Source organism: Oncorhynchus mykiss, chromosome 1 (genome assembly GCF_057628025.1).
Source record: "Oncorhynchus mykiss isolate SJ-2025 chromosome 1, ASM5762802v1, whole genome shotgun sequence".
Classification (NCBI taxonomy): Eukaryota; Metazoa; Chordata; class Actinopteri; order Salmoniformes; family Salmonidae; genus Oncorhynchus; species Oncorhynchus mykiss.
Window position 1 is genome coordinate 64,979,927 of NC_143022.1, and position 23,535 is coordinate 65,003,461.

A 23,535-nucleotide genomic window follows, 5' to 3' on the forward strand; every position below is an offset into this window, starting at 1 on the left:
GTACTTAATGTTCTGTACACTCAGTGTATGTCAGGGGCCGGGCCACGGAAAGAATAGTGATATTGCCTTCTTGGAAAGGTTAATGTGCTAAATTGAAAGATAATAGCCATATAATACACAAATAAATAAATTGGCCAAACAAGTGTCATTGACCTATAGAATATGAAAACAGCTATGTAATTAGAGGACTCAAAGCAGAGGGGACAGGAAATGCCGTGCTCCCTGTTTGTTGTAGAGTGGAAAAACAAACACGGAGCCCGTTTTAATCCTTGGTTGAATACACACGGTGACATCCGCTCTGAACAAAGACTGCGCACGGGATCCCTTCTGAAAAAGACCTTCGCGACTCTCAAAACACGGAGAGGGTAAAGTCCTTATCCTCAACATAGAAATGTGATATGAAAGGAAATCATGTCCTGGTTCAAATAATCAAATCGCTTTACATATGTACAGTAGAGTCATCTTCATTGTCAGCTAAATAACTTACAGATTCAGGATCAGTTTCATTTAAACTCAACACTGAAACCGCAACGGACATGGAAATTAGATCCTAAAATGACCTCGAGGCATGTATATTAGTTAGATGAATGCTTGTTAATGGCCACTAAACCACAAACCACACAGGAAGCAATATGGCTTAGATTAACCATGCAGGTGACTTGTGGTCTGGGGTAATGTATGTGCAATACAGTGCTAACAACGTTATAGAGTGGACTTGCATGTCCACTGTAATATTCATGGTGTTATAGCTCATGAGACCTGGTCACAATTGTCATATACGCAGAGTTACAGGACCGCAACACATTCTCTATCACATATACTGTATTTCAAACATAAATGTACCTCACAGATGCAAGTCACAACTCAGTATAAAGTTAACTTTTTAAATTGCAAAAAGGCCAACTCTAACCTGCTCCCTCTGCCTTTCGCTTCTGTTGACGACCAGCCTGTTACTTAAAGTTGAGAGAGCCCTATGGGGCCTGACTATAATCACAGGACAGTGAAGTAAATGGAAGCTGATCATAATGTGGGGTGATGCAGTCACACTAGTCACATATCTGCCAGATAATGGCTCCTTGGCCTTAACAGTCCGATCTACAACACAATCTGCAGTATTGTTAAGTGGAGTGTACATTATAGAGAGAGAAGCTTTCAAAATCCCATTACGGCTTAATCCCTTCACGCTCCCTAATGTATTACCCAGAATCTCTTTCCTGCTCAGAGCACTGACCAAAACAAACAGAAAAGCTTTTATTTTGATCCGTTTTCAAGAACGGCCATCTTATCTAATCGATACGCATCTTGTCCCATGAGAGGAAAGAGGTTTACTTCTCAACAGAAGTGTACAACACAGCTGATGTCTCTTCTTTGCTGTCTCAATTAGGAACTGTGAGGATCCAATCACAGGCTTAGCCTGACTCCTAGAAGGAGTCACAAGTACATTAGTACTTTCTACTTAAAATTGTATTGTCATTTTGCCTACCATCCACTGTACTCAATAATTGTGATGCCACAAAAAGTATATAAAAATGCAAACAGTCCATATCTTAAATCATCTTATCTGGAAAATAAAATGGTCAAATTTGTCACATTTTCTGTCAAATAATTTTCTAAATCGAGTATCTATTATCTAGTATATAAAACAATGGTGCTGTTCTAAATGTTTGTTTTTTTTCAAAATTACAGGAAATTGTTTTTGTTAACTCACGGAAATAGATGTTACTTGGACTGACATCCACAGTCTGATAGCAAATGACATTGATGGGAGATTCTGACTCTTGGATCCAGACAGAGTAATGGGCAGCTTCTTCATACAACTGACTCCAACTGTATCAACAACAATGCACTCAATAAGGGGAAGACACTCATCATTACATTCATCACCAAAAAGCATGCATTTGATTGTCCACTGGACATTGCTACAGTACACTTGAGTATGAATTTCCCTTTGACCTTAGGGGTAAAATGGTCCTTTCCACTCTATGCCCTCTGAGGTTTCTGCACATAAATAAATGTAGCTTGTGGGGACACCTAGTGTATATAAGCCAGCAGTGCAGCCTTCAGCTGTATCCTATACATCTCCGGTTTCAACACCCCAAAATGTGCATTACAAGCTCTTAATGATCTTGTCATCTTGGGGATGACATACTAGCTATCACATGGAGTGTTTTTTTTAAGGGATAAAGGAAATCGATAGTGGCTCAGTCTGGTTAGGGACCTCAGCATTGATCTATAGGAAGCCCAAGACTAGACCTCAGCTGAAGAGGAGAAGAGAAACCTGCCCCTGCCTTGTTGTGTGAAACTAGATCCCTTGGAGCACGTTCAAGGGTGAGCCCCAAATGGAATGCTCTGCCCTGACCTCTTGTAAAGGTCTGATTGTTTATAAATATGGCCACCGCCTCTTCTTGTAGAACGTCTCTTCTGAGGTTTCCACCAGACATGTTTCTTTGCAAGCTTAATGGCTCTTTCCTATATTATTGGAGTGTCAGCTCCTATTAACCCCAAAATGGGGCCTCTGATCAATACTCGGCGAGGTAGTTTCAGCAGGAGCATATATGTCTGGCTCAGAAAGCAGGTCAGGATTACATTCCCACCCCAGTAAATAACCGAATGGATTTCAAATGCAATCATTGGAATGCCAATGCAGTATATTCTGCTCTGTGTCAAGACCTGGGAACATTACAGACCTGCAACCTTCAAATATCATGCTTAATTCTTATTTTTTGCTCATTGATGGCAACACTATCTATGGCAATTGTTATGCATTGCCTATGGAGATGCCATTCCAGTCATATGCCTAATTATGCGCTCAATATCTATGAACACATTACCTGCAGAGAGTTGTGTTTCTGCCCATTGGTTGTAACTGCAGTGTCAGAGTGAGGACGGTGCTGACCACGACAGATGCATTCTGGGGACCATTTAGAACACTGACCAGGGGCTGGTACATACACTGCAATGGGGGAGAAAACAGGCTAAGCAGTTTCTGAGAAGGCACAGGTTTGTGACGTTTGGTTATGATGTTGCTGTCGAACCCACCGTATAACTTTCTTTGTTTCATACAAATACGGAAGCATGATATGCTATGTCATGTGCACCTTGGACCAGATATACCTAGCATTGTTGCACTTGTGAATGGAGCTAAAATACGCAACTGTCTTTTTTACATTTTTTACCTAAATATCGTATTACCTCTCGGAATTTCTAGTAATAGACACTGTACCTTGTAGTAGTAATAGACACTGTACCTTGTAGCAGTAATAGACACTGTACCTTGTAGCAGTAATAGACACTGTACCTTGTAGTAGTAATAGACACTGTACCTTGTAGCAGTAATAGACACTGTACCTTGTAGCAGTAATAGACACTGTACCTTGTAGCAGTAATAGACACTGTACCTTGTAGCAGTAATAGACACTGTAGCTTGTAGCAGTAATAGACACTGTACCTTGTAGCAGTAATAGACACTGTACCTTGTAGCAGTAATAGACACTGTACCTTGTAGCAGTAATAGACACTGTACCTTGTAGCAGTAATAGACACTGTAGCTTGTAGCAGTAATAGACACTGTACCTTGTAGCAGTAATAGACACTGTACCTTGTAGCAGTAATAGGCACTATTACTTGTAGTAGTAATAGACACTGTACCTTGTAGCAGTAATAGACACTGTACCTTGTAGCAGTAATCAGATGTGTAGAGGACATCAACTCCGGTTGGTAGCTGGTTATGGAACGTAAGACATGCCTGGTCTAATTTCAATGCAGGCCGTCCTAAAGACAATGGATTCATAACAATATTGATACTGAAATTTTACAATTCCATTAAAAAGCTTGATCTGAATCTTAAAGATAAAACAGGCTTTTTAAGACTGGGCCCAGCGCCACGAGTGGGCTAAACGTTTGAGTTGTATGTCCCTATATAAAAAAACAGCAAAAAAAAAAAGGTCAAATGATTGAGTGACAGGTTGGCGCAAAATCTACATGCCAGCTTCGCTGTGTCAGCATAACGGACAGAGCACGTCGGTGTGTGTAGGGGGGCTATGGAAGGTCACTGGGGTGGTTAGGTATGAATCCTTTGGGTTTCCGTACAAAGAGGGGAAAAAATGCTTCTCATCTGTGGTCGGCTAAGTGAATAACGTGATACGCCTACGCCTGTGATATTTTATTATGATTTATAAGGGTGAGGTCAAGTTTGCCATTGAAGCTGCTTCACTCAACTCTGCCACACTCCTCACCACTACAGAGTTTTGGGTAGGTTCTTAACTAGCTGAAAGAAGGAAGAAAACATGTCTGAACGATTCAGCGAACGCAACAGTCAACTGGTGGAAGCCCTGCGTGACCTTGACCCAGTGAGACATGACTTTCTAGATGTGAAAAATGTGAAACCACTGCTGGATCGAAGCAAAACAGATTCGGTGGAAGCTGAGTTTAGTGTCGCTCCCCAGTTTTTGCAGACCGAAATCGCCGGCTCCAATGAGGACAAATGCACCCCACTAGATATCCTGCACCGATTCTCTGGGCCTCTCTCCGCTATGCCGACCGTGCTTACTGACACATGGACTGACTTTAGGGGCATCCAAAGCTACATGCGAGAACTCATTTTCCACTTTGACAAATGTGTTCAGTCAGCACAGAAGAAACATGCTACACCTGAGGAAAGCTCAACTAATCCAACTGGCATTTGAAGGGGATGTCACAAGAACATTTTGGAATGGAATGATCGATTTCTCAGGAAGCATGGCTGCATCTCACTGTAGTAGGCTATGTTTTGGTTATTTGGATCTCCATTTTCCGTGTTTGTTTATGGTTAATGTAACTAGCCTAAGTATAGATTGTGTCATGGCTTTTTCGATGAGATATTTAGTTTACGATGCCTACTTGGTACCACTGTTTTGATCCGTTTACATTCATTCGTTCACATTCGCAGTTGTGTCGGTATAACTAAGCCAAACTGCTGTCCATTATTTTGGTTTGCATGCATGATTAACTAGGCAACTACTTTCAGCATTTAGTTAGCATTATTTTTGGTAAGACAGCTGTGTGTACGGCTGCATTCACATCGGCTGTTTGCAATAGGTGAATTACCCTGTCTATCCTGCAGCCTATGTTCATTACGAAAACGGCCTTGCTTTAGGACACATATGTCAGAGTCAAGGCCCGCGGGCCACATCCGGCCCGCAAGAAGGTTTTTTACGGCCCCTGGGATGATCTTGATTTATTATTAGAACCGGCCCGCAGCAAGCCGGCAGCCCGCAGATCTTTTACACGCACCAATACTACATTTCCCACAATGCAAAGGTGACGCACCGAGCAGTAGGCTGCTTCATTTCAATATTTATTGGCACAGCAGTCGTCAGCATCACAGTAAAATTAACTTTCAGATACCCATCAAAAATGGCAAAACGGAAGGTGGATACTGAGAACCGGGGGTTTCAAACAAGGTGGGAGTCGGAGTATATGTTCACGAAGGTAGCTGGAAAACCTGTGTGTCTTCTGTGTGGAGAAAGTGTGGCGGTACTGAAAGAGTATAATCTGAGACGACATTATGAAACGAAACACGCGGACAAAAACAAGAATATGGACATGGAACAAAGGCTACAAAAGGCAGAGGAATTAAAACGAGGCCTCAAATCTCGACAGGCTCTGTTCAAAAAAGCCAAATCACAAGGCCAGGCTGCTGTCAAGGCCAGTTTTATTTTGGCAGAAGAGATCGCTAAATCAGCCCGGCCATTTACGGAGGGGGATTTCATCAAAAACTGCATGATTAAAGTTTGTGACGAAGTTTGCCCAGAAAAAAGGCAACTCTTTTTAAATGTGAGTCTGAGCAGAAACACCATTGCCGAGAGAGTAGACCAGTTGTCCATCAATCTAAAAGAGCAGCTTGTGAAAAAGGGAAAAGATTTTATTGCATATTCCTTGGCTGTGGATGAGAGCACCGACATTTCTGACATTGCCCAGTTGTCAATTTTCATCCGCGGAGTGGACTCCAACCTAAGCGTGACAGAGGAGTTTTTGGCTTTACGTCCTATGCATGGCACAACTACGGGGCATGATTTGTATGAAGAGGTGTCAAGATGTGTAAATGAGATGGAGCTGCCTTGGGAAAAACTTGTGGGTTTGACAACCGACGGAGCACCTGCGATGTGTGGACACAGGAGCGGACTGGTGGCGAAGATACGGGAAAAGATGCAAGAGGAAAACGCGACAGGTGAGCTGACAGCTTATCATTGTATCATACACCAGGAAGCGTTGTGCGGTAAAGCCTTGAAAATGGAGCATGTAATGAGCATCATCACGCGCACAGTTAACTTTATCAGAGCCAAAGGTTTGAATCACCGCCAGTTCAAGGCATTTCTGACGGAGTTAGAAACGGAGCATGGTGATTTGCCTTATCACACAGAGGTGCGATGGCTAAGCCAGGGAAAGGTGCTTCAAAGATGTTTCGAGCTTCGTGAGGAGATTTGTCTGTTCTTGGACAGCAAAGGGAAAGACACAACACAACTCCGAGACGAAATGTTTCTGTGTGAAATGGCTTTTCTGTGTGACATTACGAGTCATCTGAATGCAATAAACTTGCAGCTGCAGGGTCGGGATCGTGTCATCTCTGATATGTACAGTACAGTGAAGGCATTTAAAACCAAACTGACTCTGTGGGAGACCCAGATGCGGAAAGAAAATTTGAGCCACTTTCCCAGCTGCCAGACCATGAAAGAGAAGCTCTCTACCAGTGCGTTCCCGAGCACACAGTTGGCTGATAAAATAGGTATGCTTGCCGCTGACTTTCGACGCCGATTTGCTGACTTTGAAGCACAAAAAAGCAGGTTGGAACTGCTCGGTAACCCATTTGCTGTTGACGTGGAAAGCTCACCACCAAACCTCCAAATGGAGTTGATTGACCTCCAATGCAATGATGCACTGAGGGCAAAATATGCGGCAGTGGGTGCTGCGGAGTTCGCCCGTTTCCTCCCCGGCACAATGCCCCAGCTGCGCATCCAGGCTGCTCAAACGTTGTCTATGTTTGGCAGCACATACCTGTGTGAACAACTGTTTTCTTTGATGAACCTGAACAAAACATCACACAGAAGTCGACTTACTGCTGAACACCTCCACTCAATTCTGAGGATTTCTTCAGCTCAGAGCCTTACCCCGAACATTGATGAACTTGTGGAAAAGATGGGACACCACCAAGTATCACCCTCAACCTCAAACAAGTGAACATTACTGTGCAATCACATATTTAGAGTTTTTACTCAGTTCAAGTTTAAAAGTTAAAATTTAATATTTGTTTTCACTGCATGTTACTTCTCCTTAAACAAAGTGTTGTTTTTGATTAATAGATTTTTGCACTTTATTTTTTTGTATTTCAATCCAATTATATTTTAAAAATATTTCAGTTGAGTGGATGATAGAAAATTGCTATTATTGTTTTTTCTTTGAAGTAAATTTAGCCCACTTTTGCTAAAATAGAAAATATAGTCTACTGATGGTGCCTTGAATACCGGTTTCTTTCATTTAATGTTCATGTTATGGGGATATTTATATAAAGGAAATTTGTCTTTTGTGTCTGTTGAAAATTAAAGATTACTGACAGAGCCATAAGAAAATATTGCTTTATTTATCTGATCATATTGTAATATATTTGTTAGGTTTTCAGTAGGTTCAATTAGGTTCACTAGACTATATGCGTCATTTAAAAATGTTTCAATGAACATTCGAACAGTCCGGCCCTCGTCTTGTAGCTGATTTTTTTATTTGGCCCTCCGTCCATTTGACTTTGACACCCCTGCTTTAGGATGTAGGGCGCGCTCCATTGTGTTGATACAGCGAAGTGGAGATGGGCTACAGATTTCGCGCCAACCTGTCAATGGTCTCGGAGTCACAGCACTTAAACTTTGTTTATTGTGGTATAGCGTGATAAGCAGAATTCAATGTAATTCCAATCCAATTATTCCCCCCCCCCCCTCCGAACATTGTGCTCACTCACCAATTTCAACTGCCCCCCTTAGTCACTTTATCCTGGCGCTGGGTCTGCTTAAGACACTATAAATGAGCCTGGCTGACATGCAACCCACGTGACAACACAGCAAGCTGTGACTCACACTCAAGTCAGGGGCATATACAGTGCCTTCGAAAGTATTCACTCCCCTTGACTTTTTACACATTTTGTTACATAAAAAACACAAATTAAATTTACACAAATTAAATTGATAGGAAAGGCACACACCTGTCTTTCTAAGGTCTCACAGTTGCCAGTGCATGTCAGAGCAAAAACCAAGCCATGAGGAGGAAGGAAATGTCTGTAGAACACAGTGTCAATCTTAAATGGAAGATGTTTGGAACCACCAAGACACTTCCTAGAGCTGGCCGCCCAGCCAAACTGAGAAATTGGGGGAGACTGGCCTTGGTCAGGGAGGTGACCAAGAACCTGATGGTCACTCTGACAGAGCTCTAGAGTTCCTCTGTGGAGATGGGAGAATCTTCCAGAAGGACAAACATCTCTGCAGCACTTCACCAATCAGGCCTTTATGGTAGAGTAGCCAGACGGAAGCCACTCCTCAGTAAAAGGCACATGACAGCCCGCTTGGAGTTTGCCAAATGGCACCTAAAGACTCTCAGACCATGATGAAACCAAGACTGAACTCTTTGGCCTGAATGCCAAGCATCACGTCTGGAGGAAACCTGGCCCCATCCCTACGGTGAAGCATGGTGGTGGCAGCATCGTGCTGTGGGTGTAATGATGGGGCAGTGAGTCAGAAGCAGGTGTGGGTGAAACATTTTAATAAAACAACAAAACCAAGAACACTACACTAACATAAAGCAGAACGCCGATACACAATAACAATACCAACTGGTGAGTGAACATGGGAGAGTGACATATAAAGGGGAGGAGATGATGAAGGTAATGGAGTCTAGGTGTGAATCATAATGATTAACATGTGCGAGTAATGATGAGTGCCAGGTGTGCATAATGATGAATCCCAGGACCGGTGGTTAGTACTCTGGCGACGGCGTACGCCAGAGAGGAGGAGCAGGAGCAGACGTGACAGTGGGGATGTTTTCCAGCGGCAGTGATGGGAGATCAGTCAGGATCAAGGCAAAGATGAATGGAGCAAAGTACAGAGAGATCCTTGATGAAAACCTGCTGCAGAGCGGTCAGGACCTCAGACTGGGGCGAAGGTTCACCTTCCAACAGGACAACGACACTAAGCACACAGTCAAGACAATGCAGGAGTGGCTTCGGGACAAGTCTCTGAATGTCCTTGATTGGCCCAGCCAGAGCCTGGACTTGAACCCTATCGAACATCTCTGGAGAGACCTGAAAATAGATGTGCAGCAATGCTCCCCATCCAACCTGACAGACCTTGAGAGGAACTGCAGAGAAGAATGGGAGAGACTCCCCAAATACAGGTGTGCCAAGCTTGTAGCGTCATACCCAAGAACAATCAATGCTGCAATCGCTGCCAAAGGTGCTTCAACAAAGTACTGATTAAAGGGTCTGAATACTTATGTAAATCTGATATTTAACTATATTTTATTAGCAACATTTTCTAAAACCAGTTTTTGCTTTGTCACTATGGGATATTGTTTGAAGACATGAGGGGAATTAAAAAATATATATTTTAGAAGCAGGTTGTAACGTAACAAAATGTGGAAAAAGTCAAGGGGTCTGAATTCTTTCCGAAGTCATTGTAGAGACTGGTGTTAGGAAGACTAACTGTAAATAACATGCCTATCACAAAGATGACCATGCAGTAAATTAAATGACATGAGTCATAGCTGATAACAAAAGACAGTTTGCAAATCCTCTTTCAAATTATATTTATTGTAAAATCTACGCATTTCATTGTACTTTGGATATGGCAAAAAAGTTGCTTAAAACATGGATAGGGTGGTACAGTAAATATAGAAAAGTTAATTGAGATAATTTGATGCTGCATTGAAAAAAATGATCTAATATGTAAAAACGTAGAAACTCATTTTGGTTACAGTTGGCAAAGTGAAGCCACCGTACAGTTGAAGTCGGAAGTTTGCATACACTTAGGTTGTCGTCATTAAAACACATTTTCAACCACTCCACAAATGTCTTATTAACAAATTATAGTTTTGGCAAGTCAGTTAGGACATCTACTTTGTGCATGCCACAAGTAATTCTACCAACAATTGTTACCAGACAGATTATTTCACTTAAAATTCACTGTATCACAATTCCAGTGGGTCAAAAGTTTACATATGCTTAGTTGACTGTGCCTTTAAACAGCTTGGAAAATTCCAGAAAATTATGTCATGGCATTAGAAGCTTCTGATAGGCTAATTGACATAATTTGTACCTTTGAATGTATGTCACGGCTGTCGAATGAACTGGATCAAGGTGCAGCGTGGTGAGGGTACATATTCCTTTGATTATTATGCAGCCAACAAAAACAATAATCAATCAAAAAAACAACCGTGAAGCTAAAGGCTATAGTGCCAACAAACAAAGACAACTACCCACAAAGACAGGTGGGGAAAAGGGCTCCCTAAGTATGGTTCCCAATCAGAGACAACGATAGACAGCTGTCCCTGATTGAGAACCATACCCCACCAAAACAAAGAAATACAAAACATAGAAAAATGAACATAGAATGCCCACCCAAATCACACCCGGACCAAACCAAAATAGAGACATAAAAAGCTCTCTAAGGTCAGGGCGTGACAATGTATTTCAAAGCATACCTTCAAACTCAGTGCCTCCTTGCTTGACATCATGGGAAAATCAAAAGAAATCAGCCATGACCTCAGGAAAAAATTGTAGACAAGTCTGGTTCATCCTTGGGAGCAATTTCCAAACGCCTGAAGGTACCACGTTCATCTGTACAAACAATAGTACACAAGTATAAACACCATGGGACCATGCAGCCATCATACCCCTCAGGAAGGAGACGGGTTCCATCTCCTAGAGATGACTGTACTTTGGTGCGAAAAGTGCAAATCAATCCCAGAATAACAGCAAAGGACCTTGTGAGGATGCTGGAGGAAACAGGTACAAAAGTATCTATATCCACAGTAAAACGAGTCCTATATCGACATAACCTGAAAGGCCGCTCAGCAAGGAAGAAGTCACTGCTCCAAAACTGCCATAAAAAAGACAGACTACGGTTTACAACTGCACATGGGGACAAAGATCTTACTTTTTGAAGAAATGTCCACTGGTCTGATGAAACAAAAATAGAACTGTTTGGCCATAATGACCATCGTTATGTTTGAAGGAAAAGGGGGGATGCTTGCAAGCCGAAGAACACCATCCCAACCGTGAAGCACTGGGGTGGCAGCATCATGTTGTGGGGGTGCTTTGCGGCAGGAGGGACTGGTGCACTTCACAAAGTAGATAGCATCATGAGGGAGGAAGGATATATTGAAGCAACATCTCAAGACATCAGTCAGGAAGTTAAAGCTTGTTCGCAAATGGGTCTTCCAAATGGACAATGACCCCAAGCATACTTACAAAGTTGTGGCAAAATGGCTTAAGGACAACAAAGTCAAGCCTGACCTCAAGCCTGACCTCAATCCTATAGAAAATGTGTGGGCAGAACTGAAAAAGTGTGTGCGAGCAAGGAGGCCTACAAACGTGATTCAGTTGCACCAGCTCTGTCAGGAGGAATTGGCCAAAATTCACCCAACTTATTGTGGGAAGCTTGTGGAAGGCTACCCGAAATGTTTGACCCAAGTTAAACTATTTAAAGGCAACGCTACCAAATACTATTTGAGTGTAAGTTAACTTCTGACCCACTGGGAATGTGATGTACGAAATGAAAGCTGAAAAAAATAATTCTCTACTATTATTTAGACATTTCACATTCTTAAAATAAACTATTGATCCTAACTGACCTAAAACAGGGAATATTTACTAGGATTAAATGTCAGACATAGTGAAAAACTGAGTTTAAATGTATTTGGCTTAGGTGTATGTAAACTTCCAACTTCAACTGTATGTACAGCGGTTCGTATAGGAATTGTTTATGACTGTGATTCAGTTACATGGATTGAGTTTGCAGTACTTCTATAAATGCATAACGTATGCAGTCCTATACATTCTCTGTTGGACAGCAAAATAAGACCACCTTTAACACCCTTACTCCTGAATTAAAAACACTCACCTGAACACGACTTTGCATCAAGCTTTCCTTCATTTCGTCCAGTTGTAAGAAAGAACACACATAGGATCTGCGTGAGGATTCTTCTAGGCTCCATTTCCTACAACAAAGCAATTCCACTGCAACTCATCTTTATGACAGCTACAGATATAAACAGGGTTCAAAGGGCACTATGCATGCATGCGTGTAGAGTTGTCTCATTTTGTTTGGAGTCTCTTTGGGATCCGATTGAGAGGATAAGACAGCATAAACAGTCACATGCAAAGTTATGCTTATAATGCATTATGAAGAGGGCACTCATAGGACATGTTACCCAAAGGTTTTATCCACCCATTTGAAACTCATGCAATATGAACATGAATGTGTGCACTGTTAGTATGGTAGCCAGTCGATATTGACACCACCTCCATACTGAGTCAGTTCCTTTAAAAAAAAAAATAGATTCCATTGCTGTACAATCCCAGGGTGTGTCTTACACCCAAAGATACACAGATGAGAGGGAGCCACATTCTAAGACTCATTTTCTTTTTGGGGGGGAAAGAAGAGCTCAAACAGCCCTCAAACAGCCCTCAGTACTGCAACTGTAGTCAATACAGGACAAAGATCGAATCGTACTACGCCGGCTCCGAGGCTCGTCGGATGTGGCAGGGCGTGCAAACTATTACAGACTGCAAAGGGAAGCACAACCGAGAGCTGCCCAGTGAAACGAGCCTACCAGACGATCTAAATAACTTCTATGCTCGCTTCGAGGCAAGTAACACTGAAACATGCATGAGAGCATCGGCTGTTCAGAATGACTGTGTGATCACGCTTTCCACAGTCGACGTGAGTAAGACCTTTAAACAGGTCAACATTCACAAGGCTGCTGGGCCAGACGGAATACCAGGACATGTACTCCGAGCATGCGCCGACCAACTGGCAAGTGTCTTCACTGACACTTTCACCCTCTCTGTCTGAGTTTGTAATACCAACATGTTTCAAGCAGACCACCATAGTCCCTGTGCCCAAGAACACTAAGGTAACCTGCCTAAATGACTACCGACCCATAACACTCACATCTGTAGCCATGAAATGCTTTGAAAGGCTAGTCATGGCTCACATCAACACTATTATCCCAGAAACCCTAGACCCACTCCAATTTGCAAACCACAACAACAGATCCACAGATGATCTAATCTCTATTGCACTCCACACAACCCTTTCCCACCTGGAAAAAAGGAACGCCTGTGTGAGAATGATATTCATTGACTACAGCTCAGCGTTCAACACCATAGTGCCCTCACAGCTAATCACAGGATCCCAGGATCCTGGGACTAAACACCTCCCTCTGCAACTGGATCCTAGGCTTCCTGATGGGCCGCTCCCAGGTGGTAAGGGTAGGTAACAACACATCTGCCACAGGGGCACCTCAGGGATGCGTGCTCAGTCCACTCATGTACTCCCTGTTCACTCATGACTGCATGGCCAGGCACAACTCCAACACCATCATTAAGTTTGCTGATGACACAACAGTGACACATCACCGACAACGATGAGACAGCCTATAGGGAGGAGGTCAGAGACCTGACCGTGTGGTGCAACATGATCAAGACAAAGGAGATGATTGTGTACTACAGGAAAATGAGGACGGAGCACGCCCACACGCTCATCGACGGGGCTGTAGTGGAGCAGGTTGAGAGCTTCAAGTTCCTTGGCGTCCACATCACCAACAAACTAACGTAGTCCAAGTACATCGAGACAGTCGTGAAGAGGGCACGATAGAACCTTTTCTCCCTCAGGAGACTGAAAAAATGGGTCCTCAGATCCTCAAAAGGTTTTACAGCTGCACCATCGAGAGCATCCTGACAGGTTGCATCATTGCCTGGTGTCGTGTCTTTGGCTATGTCGGATTAATTGCTATGACATGCTATTCTTTACAAATTGCAAATTGCCGTCATAAAGGAAAACGTCCCTAGCGGGCGGAACAGATATGACAGCTTGTTAGATAAAGGAAAAGGCGCTGGGTTTGAGCGAAAGAGCGGGAGACTGGAACAAAGGCGATTGCTATCGTAATTACAGTATCTTATGCATTCTAAATTACTGCCCATTTGGAAAAGGAAAATGCAATAAATATTTACTCTGAGCTGCGCTTCAGTAGGTTGGTGGTAGATGGAAGACTGTGTTGCCAAACCGAGTCCTCTGTCCTTTGAAGAATGTCTCTGGTGGTCACTTGGATAAGTTGAAGTAACGTTGTTGTGTGGTAGATGGGATACTCTGTCCGTTCCTTCCTAACCTGCGTTTGCAGCTGCGGTCGCTAACTCAACGGCTAGGAGGTATCACTTCTGTCTTGAATAAGAGTTCAAAGTTCATACCATTCGCAACCAAAGCTCATGCTGATGTTGGCTTCGTTCTGTAGTTTTATCTGAACCATTCTGACATAGGATCGTCATCCTACCTCATCGGAACAGGAAGTTATGTTGTTGTCAAGGCTTTATATAGGAAGGGAGAAACGGGGTGTGTGTCATAGTTTACAACCTCTGTCTCTTCACGTGTGCGGGCCACTGAGTGAGCAGCCCTAACTTATGAAAACCCACATCTCACATTTTAGAAGCTAAAATCACATTTCATCCCATCACAAATCATTTAATATTCAAACATTTAAATTGAACAACAATTCCATGTGAATCTGATAACTGATGTATAGACTTTCCACTGTAGAGTTTGTCATCTTATCATTGATGAGAATGTCTCAAATGACAACCGAACTGACATCATATTCATTAAGTACCACCGCATATGTTCAATTGTTCGGATTACCAGAATATAGTTCATTTCCCCCCACATACTGATGTTCCCAGAATCTCTATGTTAACCAAGGGTTTTTTAAATGTAACCTCAGTAGGTTAGAGAAGGGAAAAGGGGGGGAAGAAGTATTTATGACTGTCATAAACCTATCCCCCAGGCCAACGTCATGACACTGGTATGGCAATTGCTCGGCCTCCGACAGCAAGACACTACAGAGGGTAGTGCGTATGGGTCAGTACCTCACCGGGGTCAAGCTTCCTGCCATCCAGGACCTCTACCAGGCGGTGTCAGAGGAAGGCCCTAAAAATTGTCAAAGACTCCAGCCACCATAGTCATAGACTGCTCTCTCTGCTACCGCACGGCAAGCGGTACCGGAGTGCCAAGTCTAGGTCCAAGAAGCTTATAAACAGCTTCTACCCCCAAGTCATAAAACTCCTGAACAGGTAATCAAATGGCTACCCAGACTATTTGCCCCCACCCCACCCCCCACGCTGCTGCTACTCTCTGTTATTATCTATGCATAGCCACTTTAATAACCCTACCTGCATGTACATAATTACCTCAATTACCTTGACACCGGTACCCCCTGTATAAAGCCCCGCTATTGTTATTTACTGCTGCTCTTTAATTATTTGTTTTTCTTAACTGTTCATTTTTGGGGGGGGATTTTCTTGAAACTGTAAGTTAAACTGTTGTTTTCAGCGCATGTGACAAATAAAATTTGATTTGATTTGACCCTACCACCCCCAGCCCAAACCCATCTACCTCAATGTCTAGCCACTCAATGTCCGCACATCAACAAACCCTTTGCAGTGCAAACCACAGCAAACCACTGAAGCACATATTCATTTCCTACACTCATTCAGGCCTTTAACCTTGATCATTTGTCATCTCCCTCTGTTCATTTCCTTAACTAGCTAATTTCCCGAGTGCCTCGTTACAGCTGAGTTCACAGGGTCATCTCACAGTAGGGAAACTCATTAACCTTTGACCCTCATTGTACCCTGACACAGGGACAGAGAACCATGGAATCTCTCTGACATATGGCTCTTCATAAGCTTAGCGTCAGCGTCAGTCATTTTTGTTTAGAGTGAAAGGTGCTGTTTGAGACCATAATCTGTCAATATCCTTTCACAGAGATAACATGGATGCCCTTTTCAAATTTATCACATAATGACTGGCTAGTGAAATGGTGTTGTTATGGGCAACAGTGGAGAGGATTTAAGATTATGGTCATGCCGAAGACCAGCAGTGTGTATTTCTGTTCAGGCTTCTGCATGGACAGCTAGAACAGGACCCCTGCTTGCATTCCAGCTGCTTTTAACTGTGATAGCAGATTGCCTTAGTGCAAGTGAAGCAGAGCCCTCAGTCTCTCTGAGAACAGCCAAAAACCACAGTGAGTGAATTTCTTTGTATTGTAGCTTCTTTATGTTATGAGCCACATGTATTCTGTCTGGCACACCTGTGAGGCGTACTGTGTTGTTTTCAATAGATAATTAAGCAATTGGAGTTATTGATTGGGCCATATATGAGTATTTGAAAAACAGAATACTGAGTGAGTCTTATAACATGAGATGGCACCTAAAGTGTATATAATGTTTTTTTGCAATAAAACATATTGTCCTGACTGGAACAGAGTCTATACAGCCAGTCATTGAATGAGATGAAGCCTTAGGTTATTGTCTGCCTGTGGTCAATGTGCTGTTTCCCAAATCTGTCAACGCTTCACAGATAGTGATAAAGAAGATTAGCATATTGCTAAGATACCGGTTGATGGCATTCTCCTTTAAAATCGGCTGCTTCGTGGTGACATCTCTTTGCTTTGTCTCCATGTTGGCTCGACACCAAGACCGATCATTTGGAGGCATTGACAAATCCTTTTACAAATACCTTCCTTTTTTAAGTACCTTTCAGAATTAACTTAGTTTAAAGCTCATGTGATAGCACATGTGTAAAGAGCTGTGGAATTCCATTGAAGTGATGAGGAGAAAGCAATGGAGCCTCCCACCATTTTGAAAACCAGGGATGTTTTCAATTCGGGTGACACGTTCAGAATGTTGCAGAAACAAATTCTATTAAAAAAAATATTAAAACAATCTCCAATTCTACATAAACAGATAATTGTACCGCTTCTACACAACGCATTTCTATCTGAATGTTATGAACAGGCCCCAGGAATGCAATGCAACACTAACTCCAGACGGGCTTCTACGCAACCAATCACAGTTTGCATTTGTGCAACTGCCAACCTTCACATAGGCAGCCAGTGAATATTTGCTTTGCTCTTCCCAGGCCAGTAAAATCCAGGGTTTGAGTGAGGAGGAGAGGGAGCGTCTACTCCCCCTGCTCCGAAACACCCAGTGGGTGGCGGCGGTGGTGGGAAGGGATGCCATTTACAAAGAGTTCATCTTCAAAGACTTCAAACAGGTCAGAAAAGCTTGAATATATTCATAAAAAGTGTCTGAGTGCTGATCTAGGATCAATTTAATGGCTGTAGGGTATAAAACGTCACTTGATTGTGACTGTCACGGGTGTCGTCATGAGATAGAGAGGAGTACCAAGATGCGGAGTGGTAAGTGTTCGTCATTTTAATGGAAAAAACAGAACACTACAAAACAACAGTGACAACCGTGACGCTAATCAAAACACTGTGCTAACAAGCAACATAACATAGACAATCACCCACAACGACAAAACAGGCTACCTAAATATGGTTCCCAATCAGAGACAATGACTAACACCTGCCTCTGAGAACCATATCAGGCCAAACACAGAAACAGACAAACTAGACATACAACAGAATGCCCACTCAGATCACACCCTGACAAAACTAAACATATAAACATACAAAGCAAACTATGGTCAGGGCGTAACAGTGACAATGAAGACTTGCACGTACAGTGTGATACTTTATCTCACAGGCCTTTGGCTTCATGTCCAGAGTGGCTCTACAAAAGCAGAGAAAATGGACCATCACCCTGAGTGGTTTAATGTGTACAACAAGGTATTTCAATAAGCCCACTAGGATTGCCTGGGGTAAAAGAGATATAGACAAACCTGTTATCCCTTTCACAACTAGTGATGCTGTCTCTCCATATGTCACTATAGCTTTAACAGGTGTATGTCCATTTATCAGTAAGATGGCGCCGGAAGAAATGGCAGCAGTTTTACGGGCGCCCATCCAATTGTGCTATTATGTGTCCTTTCGCATTATTTGTAACTTATTTTGTACATAATGTTTCTGCAACCATATCTTACAGCAAAACAAATTGCTTCTGGATATCAGGACAGCGATCACTCACCTCGAATCAGATTAAGATTTTTTTTTCAACAAGAAGGATGCACAGGACATTCTACGAACACCTGACAAGGCCAACATGCCAGTTATTTGCAAGAGGAAGAGACGCAGGTACAGAGGACACAGAGCGGGATGCCTCGTAAGGATCGCAGAAGGCAAGTGTGAAAGCTGCCGTTACGTCAATATTATTTGCCAACGTGCAATCTTTGGACAATAAATTAGACGAGGTACGATCACAAATATCCTACCAACGGGACATCAAAAACTGTAATATCTTATGTTTCACAGAATCGTGGCTGAATAATGACATGGATATTCAGCTAGTGGGATATACGCTGCACTAGCAAGATAGAACAGCACACTTCGGTAAGACAAGGGCGGTCTAAACAGCTGGTGCACGAAATCTAAGGAAGTCTCTACATTTTGCTCGCCTGAAGTAGAGTATCTTGTGATAAATTGCAGTTTTTAGCTATACTTTTCGTGGCTGTTTATTTACCACCACAGACAGATGCTGGCACTAAGACCACACTTAGTCAGCTGTATAAGGAAATAAGCAAACAGGAAACCACTCACTCAGAGGCGGCGCTCCTGGTGGCCGGAGACTTTAATGCAGGGAAACTTAAAATCAGTTTTACCTCATTTCTATCAACATGTTAAATGTGCAACCAGAGGGAAAGAAATTATAGAACACCTGTACTCCACACACAGAGACGCGTACAAAGCTCTCCCTCACCCTCCATTTGGTAACTCTGACCACAATTCTATCCTCCTGATTCCTGCTTACAAGCTAAAATTAAAGCAGGAAGCACCAGTGACTCGGTCTATAAAAAAGTGGTCAGATGAAGCAGATGCTAAGCTACAGGACTGTTTTGCTATCCAGACGGGAACATGTTCCGGGATTCTTCCGATGGCATTGAGGAGTACACCACATCAGTCGCTGGCTTAATCAATAAGTGCGTTGAGGACGTCGTCCCCACAGTGACTGTACGTACATACCACAATCCATGGATTACAGGCAACATTTGCACTGAGACAAAGGCTAGAGCTGCCGCTTTCAATGTGTGGGACTCTAACCCGGAAGCTTATAAGAAATCCTGCTATGCCCTCCGACATCCCATCAAACAGGCAAAGCGTCAATACAGGGCTAAGATTGAATCGTACTACACCGGCTCCGACGCTCGTCGGATGTGGCAGGGCTTGCAAACTATTACAGACTACAAAGGGAAGCACAGCCGCAAGCTGCACAGTGACACGAGCCTACCAGACGCTCTAAATCACTTCTATGCTCGCTTCCAGGCATGCAAGAGAGCATCAGTTATTCCGGACGACTGTGTGATCACGCTCTCCGTAGCCGACGTGAGTAAGACCTTTAAACAGGTCAACATTCACAAGGCTGCGGGGCCAGATGGATTACCAGGGCGTGTGCTCCGGGCATGTGCTAACCAACTGGCAGATGTCTTTACTGACCTTTTCAACATGTCCCTGATTGATTCTGTAATACCAACATGTTTCAAGCAGACCACCATAGTCCCTGTGCCAAAGAACACGAAGACAACCTGCCTAAATGACTACCGACCGGTGCAGTCACGTCCGTAGCGATGAAGTGATTTGAAAGGCTGGTCATGGCTCACATCAACACCATTATCCTAGAAACCCTAGACCCATACAAATTTGCATTCCGTCCAAACAGATCTACAGATGATGCAATCTCTATTGCACTCCACACTGCCCTTTCCCACCTGGACAAAAGGAACACCTATGTGAGAATGCTATTCATAGACTACAGCTCAGCGTTCAACACCATAGTACCCGCAAAGCTCATCACTAAGCTAAGGATCCTGGGACTAAACACCTCCATCTGCAACTGGATCCTGGACTTCCTGACGGGCCGCCCCCAGGTGGTGAGGGTAGGTTGCAACACATCTGCCACACTGATCCTCAACACTGGAGCCCCCCAGGGGTGTGTGCTCAGTCCCCTCCAGTACTCCCTGTTCACCCACGACTTCATGGCCAGGCATGACTCCAACACCATGATTTACTTCTTTGGGATAGGGGGCAGCATTTTCACTTTTGGATGAAAAGCGTGCCCAGAGTAAACCTCCTCCTACTCAGTCCCAGATGCTAATATATGCATATTATTATTATTATTGGATAGAAAACACTGAGGTTTCTTAAACTGTTTGAATGATGTCTGTGAGTATAACAGAACTCATATGGCAGGCAAAAACCTGAGAATAAATCCAAACAGGAAGTGGGAAATCTGAGGTTTGTAGTTTTTAAACTCAGCCCCTATTGAAGTTACAGTGGGATATTGGTTATGTTGCACGTCTTACGGCTTCCACTAGATGTCAACCGTCTTTAGAAACTTGTTTGAGGCTTCTACTTATGAAGGGGGGCTGAATGAGAGGGGAATGAGTCAGAGGTCTGCCAGCAGCCTCGATCTCAGTCACGCGCATTCACATGAGAGGTAGCTCTCGTTCCCTTGCTTTTCTACAGACAATGAAATTCTCCGGTTGGAACATTATTGAACATTTATGATAACATCCTAAAGATTGATTCTATACATAGTTTGATATGTTTCTACAACCAAACTCCCTAACAAAAGGAGGTATATGGACATAAATGATGAACTTTATCGAATAAATCAAACATTTATTGTGGAACTGGGATTCCTGGGAGTGCATTCTGATGTAGATCATCAAAGGTAAGGGAGTATTTATAATGCTATTTCTGACTAAATGTTGACTGCGCAACATGGCGGTTATTTCTTTTGGCTCTTTTGGGCTCTGAGTATTGTAGATAGATTATGCTTTTTCCCATAAAGTTTTTTTGAAATCTGACACAGCAGTTACATTAAGAAGTTTATCTAAAGTCCCATGCATAACACTTGAATTTATCAACATTTCTAATGAGTATTTCTGTGTATTGATGTTGCTCTCTGCAAAATCACAGCATGTTTTGGAACTACTGAACATAACACGTCAATGTAAAATTACATTTTTGGATATAAATATGCACTTTATCGAACATAACATACATGTATTGTGTAACATGAAGTCCTATGAGTGTCATCTGATGAAGATCATCAAAGGTTAGTGATACATTTAATCTCTATTTGTGCTTTTTGTGACTCCTCTCTCGCTGGAAAAATGGCTGGGTTTTTCTGTGACTTGGTGGTGACCTAATAAGCTTTCGCTGTAAAGCATTTTTGAAATCAGACGCTGTGGCTGGATTAACGAGAATTTTATCTTTAAAATGGTGCCTAATACTTGTATGTTTGAGAAATTTGATTTATGAGATTTCTGTTTATTTGTATTTGGCGCCCTGCAATTTCATTGGCTGTTGGCGAGGGGTTCCCAGACAGGTTAAGTTTGAAGACTACACAACAGTGGTGGGCCTGATCAACGACGAGACAGCCTATAGAGAGGTCATAGACCTGGCCGGGTGGTGCCAGAATAACAACCTATCCCTCAACGTAACCAAGACTAAGGAGATGATTGTGGACTACAGGAAAAGGAGGACCGAGCACGTCCCCATTCTCATCGACTGGGCTGTAGTGGAGCAAGTTGAGAGCTTCAAGTTCCTTGGTGTCCACATCAACAACAAACTAGAATGGTCCAAACACACCAAGACAGTCTTGAAGAGGGCACGACAAAGCCTATTCCCCCTCAGGAAACTAAAACAATTTGGCATGGGTCCTCAGATCCTCAAAAGGTTCTACAGCTGCAACATCGGGAGCACCCTGATTGGTTGCATCACTGCCTGGTACGGCAATTGCTCGGCCTTCGACCGCAAGGCACTGCAGAGGGTAGTGCGTATGGCCCAGTACATCACAGGGGCTAAGCTGCCTGCCATCCAGGACCTCTATACCAGGCGGTGTCAGAGGAAGGCCCTAAAAATTGTCAAAGACCCCAGCCACCCCAGTCATAAACTGTTCTCTCTTACTGCATGACAAGCGGTACCGGAGTGCCAAGTTTAGGACAAAAAGGCTTCTCAACAGTTTTTACCCCCAAGCCATAAGACTCCTGAACAGGTAATCAAATGGCTACCCAGACTATTTGCATTGTGTGCCCCCCCAACCCCTCTTTTATGCTGCTGCTACTCTGTTTATGCATAGTCACTTTAGCTATACATTCATGTACATACTACCTCAATTGGCCCGACCAACCAGTGCCGCCCCCCCCCCCCCCCCCCCCCCCCCCCCCCCATCGGCCACCCACCACCTCCTCTTTTACGCTACTGCTACTCTGTTTATCATATGCATATAGTCACCTTAACCGTATCTACATCTACATACTACCTCTATCAGCCCGACTAACCGGTGCCTGTATATAGCCTCGCTACTGTTATTTTTCACTGTTGTTTTTATTTCTTTACCCATTGTTCACCAAATACCTTATTTGCACTGTTGGTTAGAGCCTGTAAGTAAGCATTTCACTAAGGTCTCCACCTGCATAAACTTTGACTTGATTTACCCTGTCTTTCCTGCAGTCTCTTATCCTCTCCACCAGGTCCAGATCGCACACATGACTGCAGGGGCCTCTCCCAGAGAAACATCACTCTGGCTACCTTCATCAACCAAGCATCTGTCCTCTGAGCAACTCATGGCCTACAGCCATTTCAGTGGCAGAACCCAGAGCAGAGGATACCTATTCATCCCGCTCCATACGTTCATTCAGATAACTAACCTGGGACAGGAACAGGAAATGACATCCCAGAATCCCAATGAATCTTTGTTTAATGTTCACGTTCAATTCATAATGTAACATTTAGTAGGTGTGGTGTTACTAGACAGATGTGGAAAGTGGATTTAAGAGCACAAGACCATAAGCCAGTACCAAGACCATAGGACTATATACAGTGGGGTCTGAAATTGACACCCTTGATAAAGATGAGCAATAATGACAAAAAAATAATTCAAATACTTAGCTATATTGTATGCTCCAAAAATTGAGAAATATTATTTTATACTCATACAATTGCTCAGAAAAATAGATTTTGTTTAAGAAATAAGACACTTCTACAGTCATGTCAATAATCCTGAAGGAATTGTAAATAATGAGTGAGAAAGTTGCAGGGGTTCAAAGATCATATCCACAAGACATGCTAACCTCCTAACCTGGTAAAGGTGAGAGGTTAGCATGTCTTGGAGGGTGTGATCTTTGACCCTCTAACTTCCTCACTCATTATTCAAGATTCATTCAGCATGACCTGTAATCATGGCAGCATCCACATTAATGCAGAAGTTTTTAGAAACATTCTATTCTTATTTACAATGTAATTCATGACACAATACATTATTTACCATTCAAATAATCTGAA

General features: G+C 43.0%; 2 protein-coding genes across 2 annotated transcripts in view; one reads left to right on the plus strand and one right to left on the minus strand.

Moving 5' to 3' along the window:
- Positions 1-12,276, minus strand: part of si:dkey-192p21.6 (heparan-alpha-glucosaminide N-acetyltransferase) — a 47,686-nt gene extending 35,410 nt beyond the window's left edge. The window contains exons 1-4 of the mRNA XM_036981856.2: positions 12,135-12,276; positions 3,674-3,771; positions 2,832-2,953; positions 1,709-1,827 (exon numbers count right to left, since the gene is read on the minus strand). Of these exons, the coding sequence (XP_036837751.2) occupies positions 1,709-1,827; positions 2,832-2,953; positions 3,674-3,771; positions 12,135-12,228 (433 nt within the window). The 5' untranslated portion in view covers positions 12,229-12,276. The remainder of the gene's footprint in view (positions 1-1,708; positions 1,828-2,831; positions 2,954-3,673; positions 3,772-12,134) is intronic.
- A 1,475-nt stretch (positions 12,277-13,751) lies between these two features.
- On the plus strand, positions 13,752-22,810 carry pcbd1 (pterin-4 alpha-carbinolamine dehydratase/dimerization cofactor of hepatocyte nuclear factor 1 alpha). Its single transcript, XM_090184529.1, has 4 exons — positions 13,752-13,790; positions 17,208-17,342; positions 17,837-17,919; positions 22,705-22,810. Exons 1-4 carry the CDS (start codon positions 13,752-13,754, stop codon positions 22,808-22,810), a joined length of 363 nt encoding a protein of 120 aa, XP_090040655.1.
- Positions 22,811-23,535: the final 725 nt, after the last annotated feature.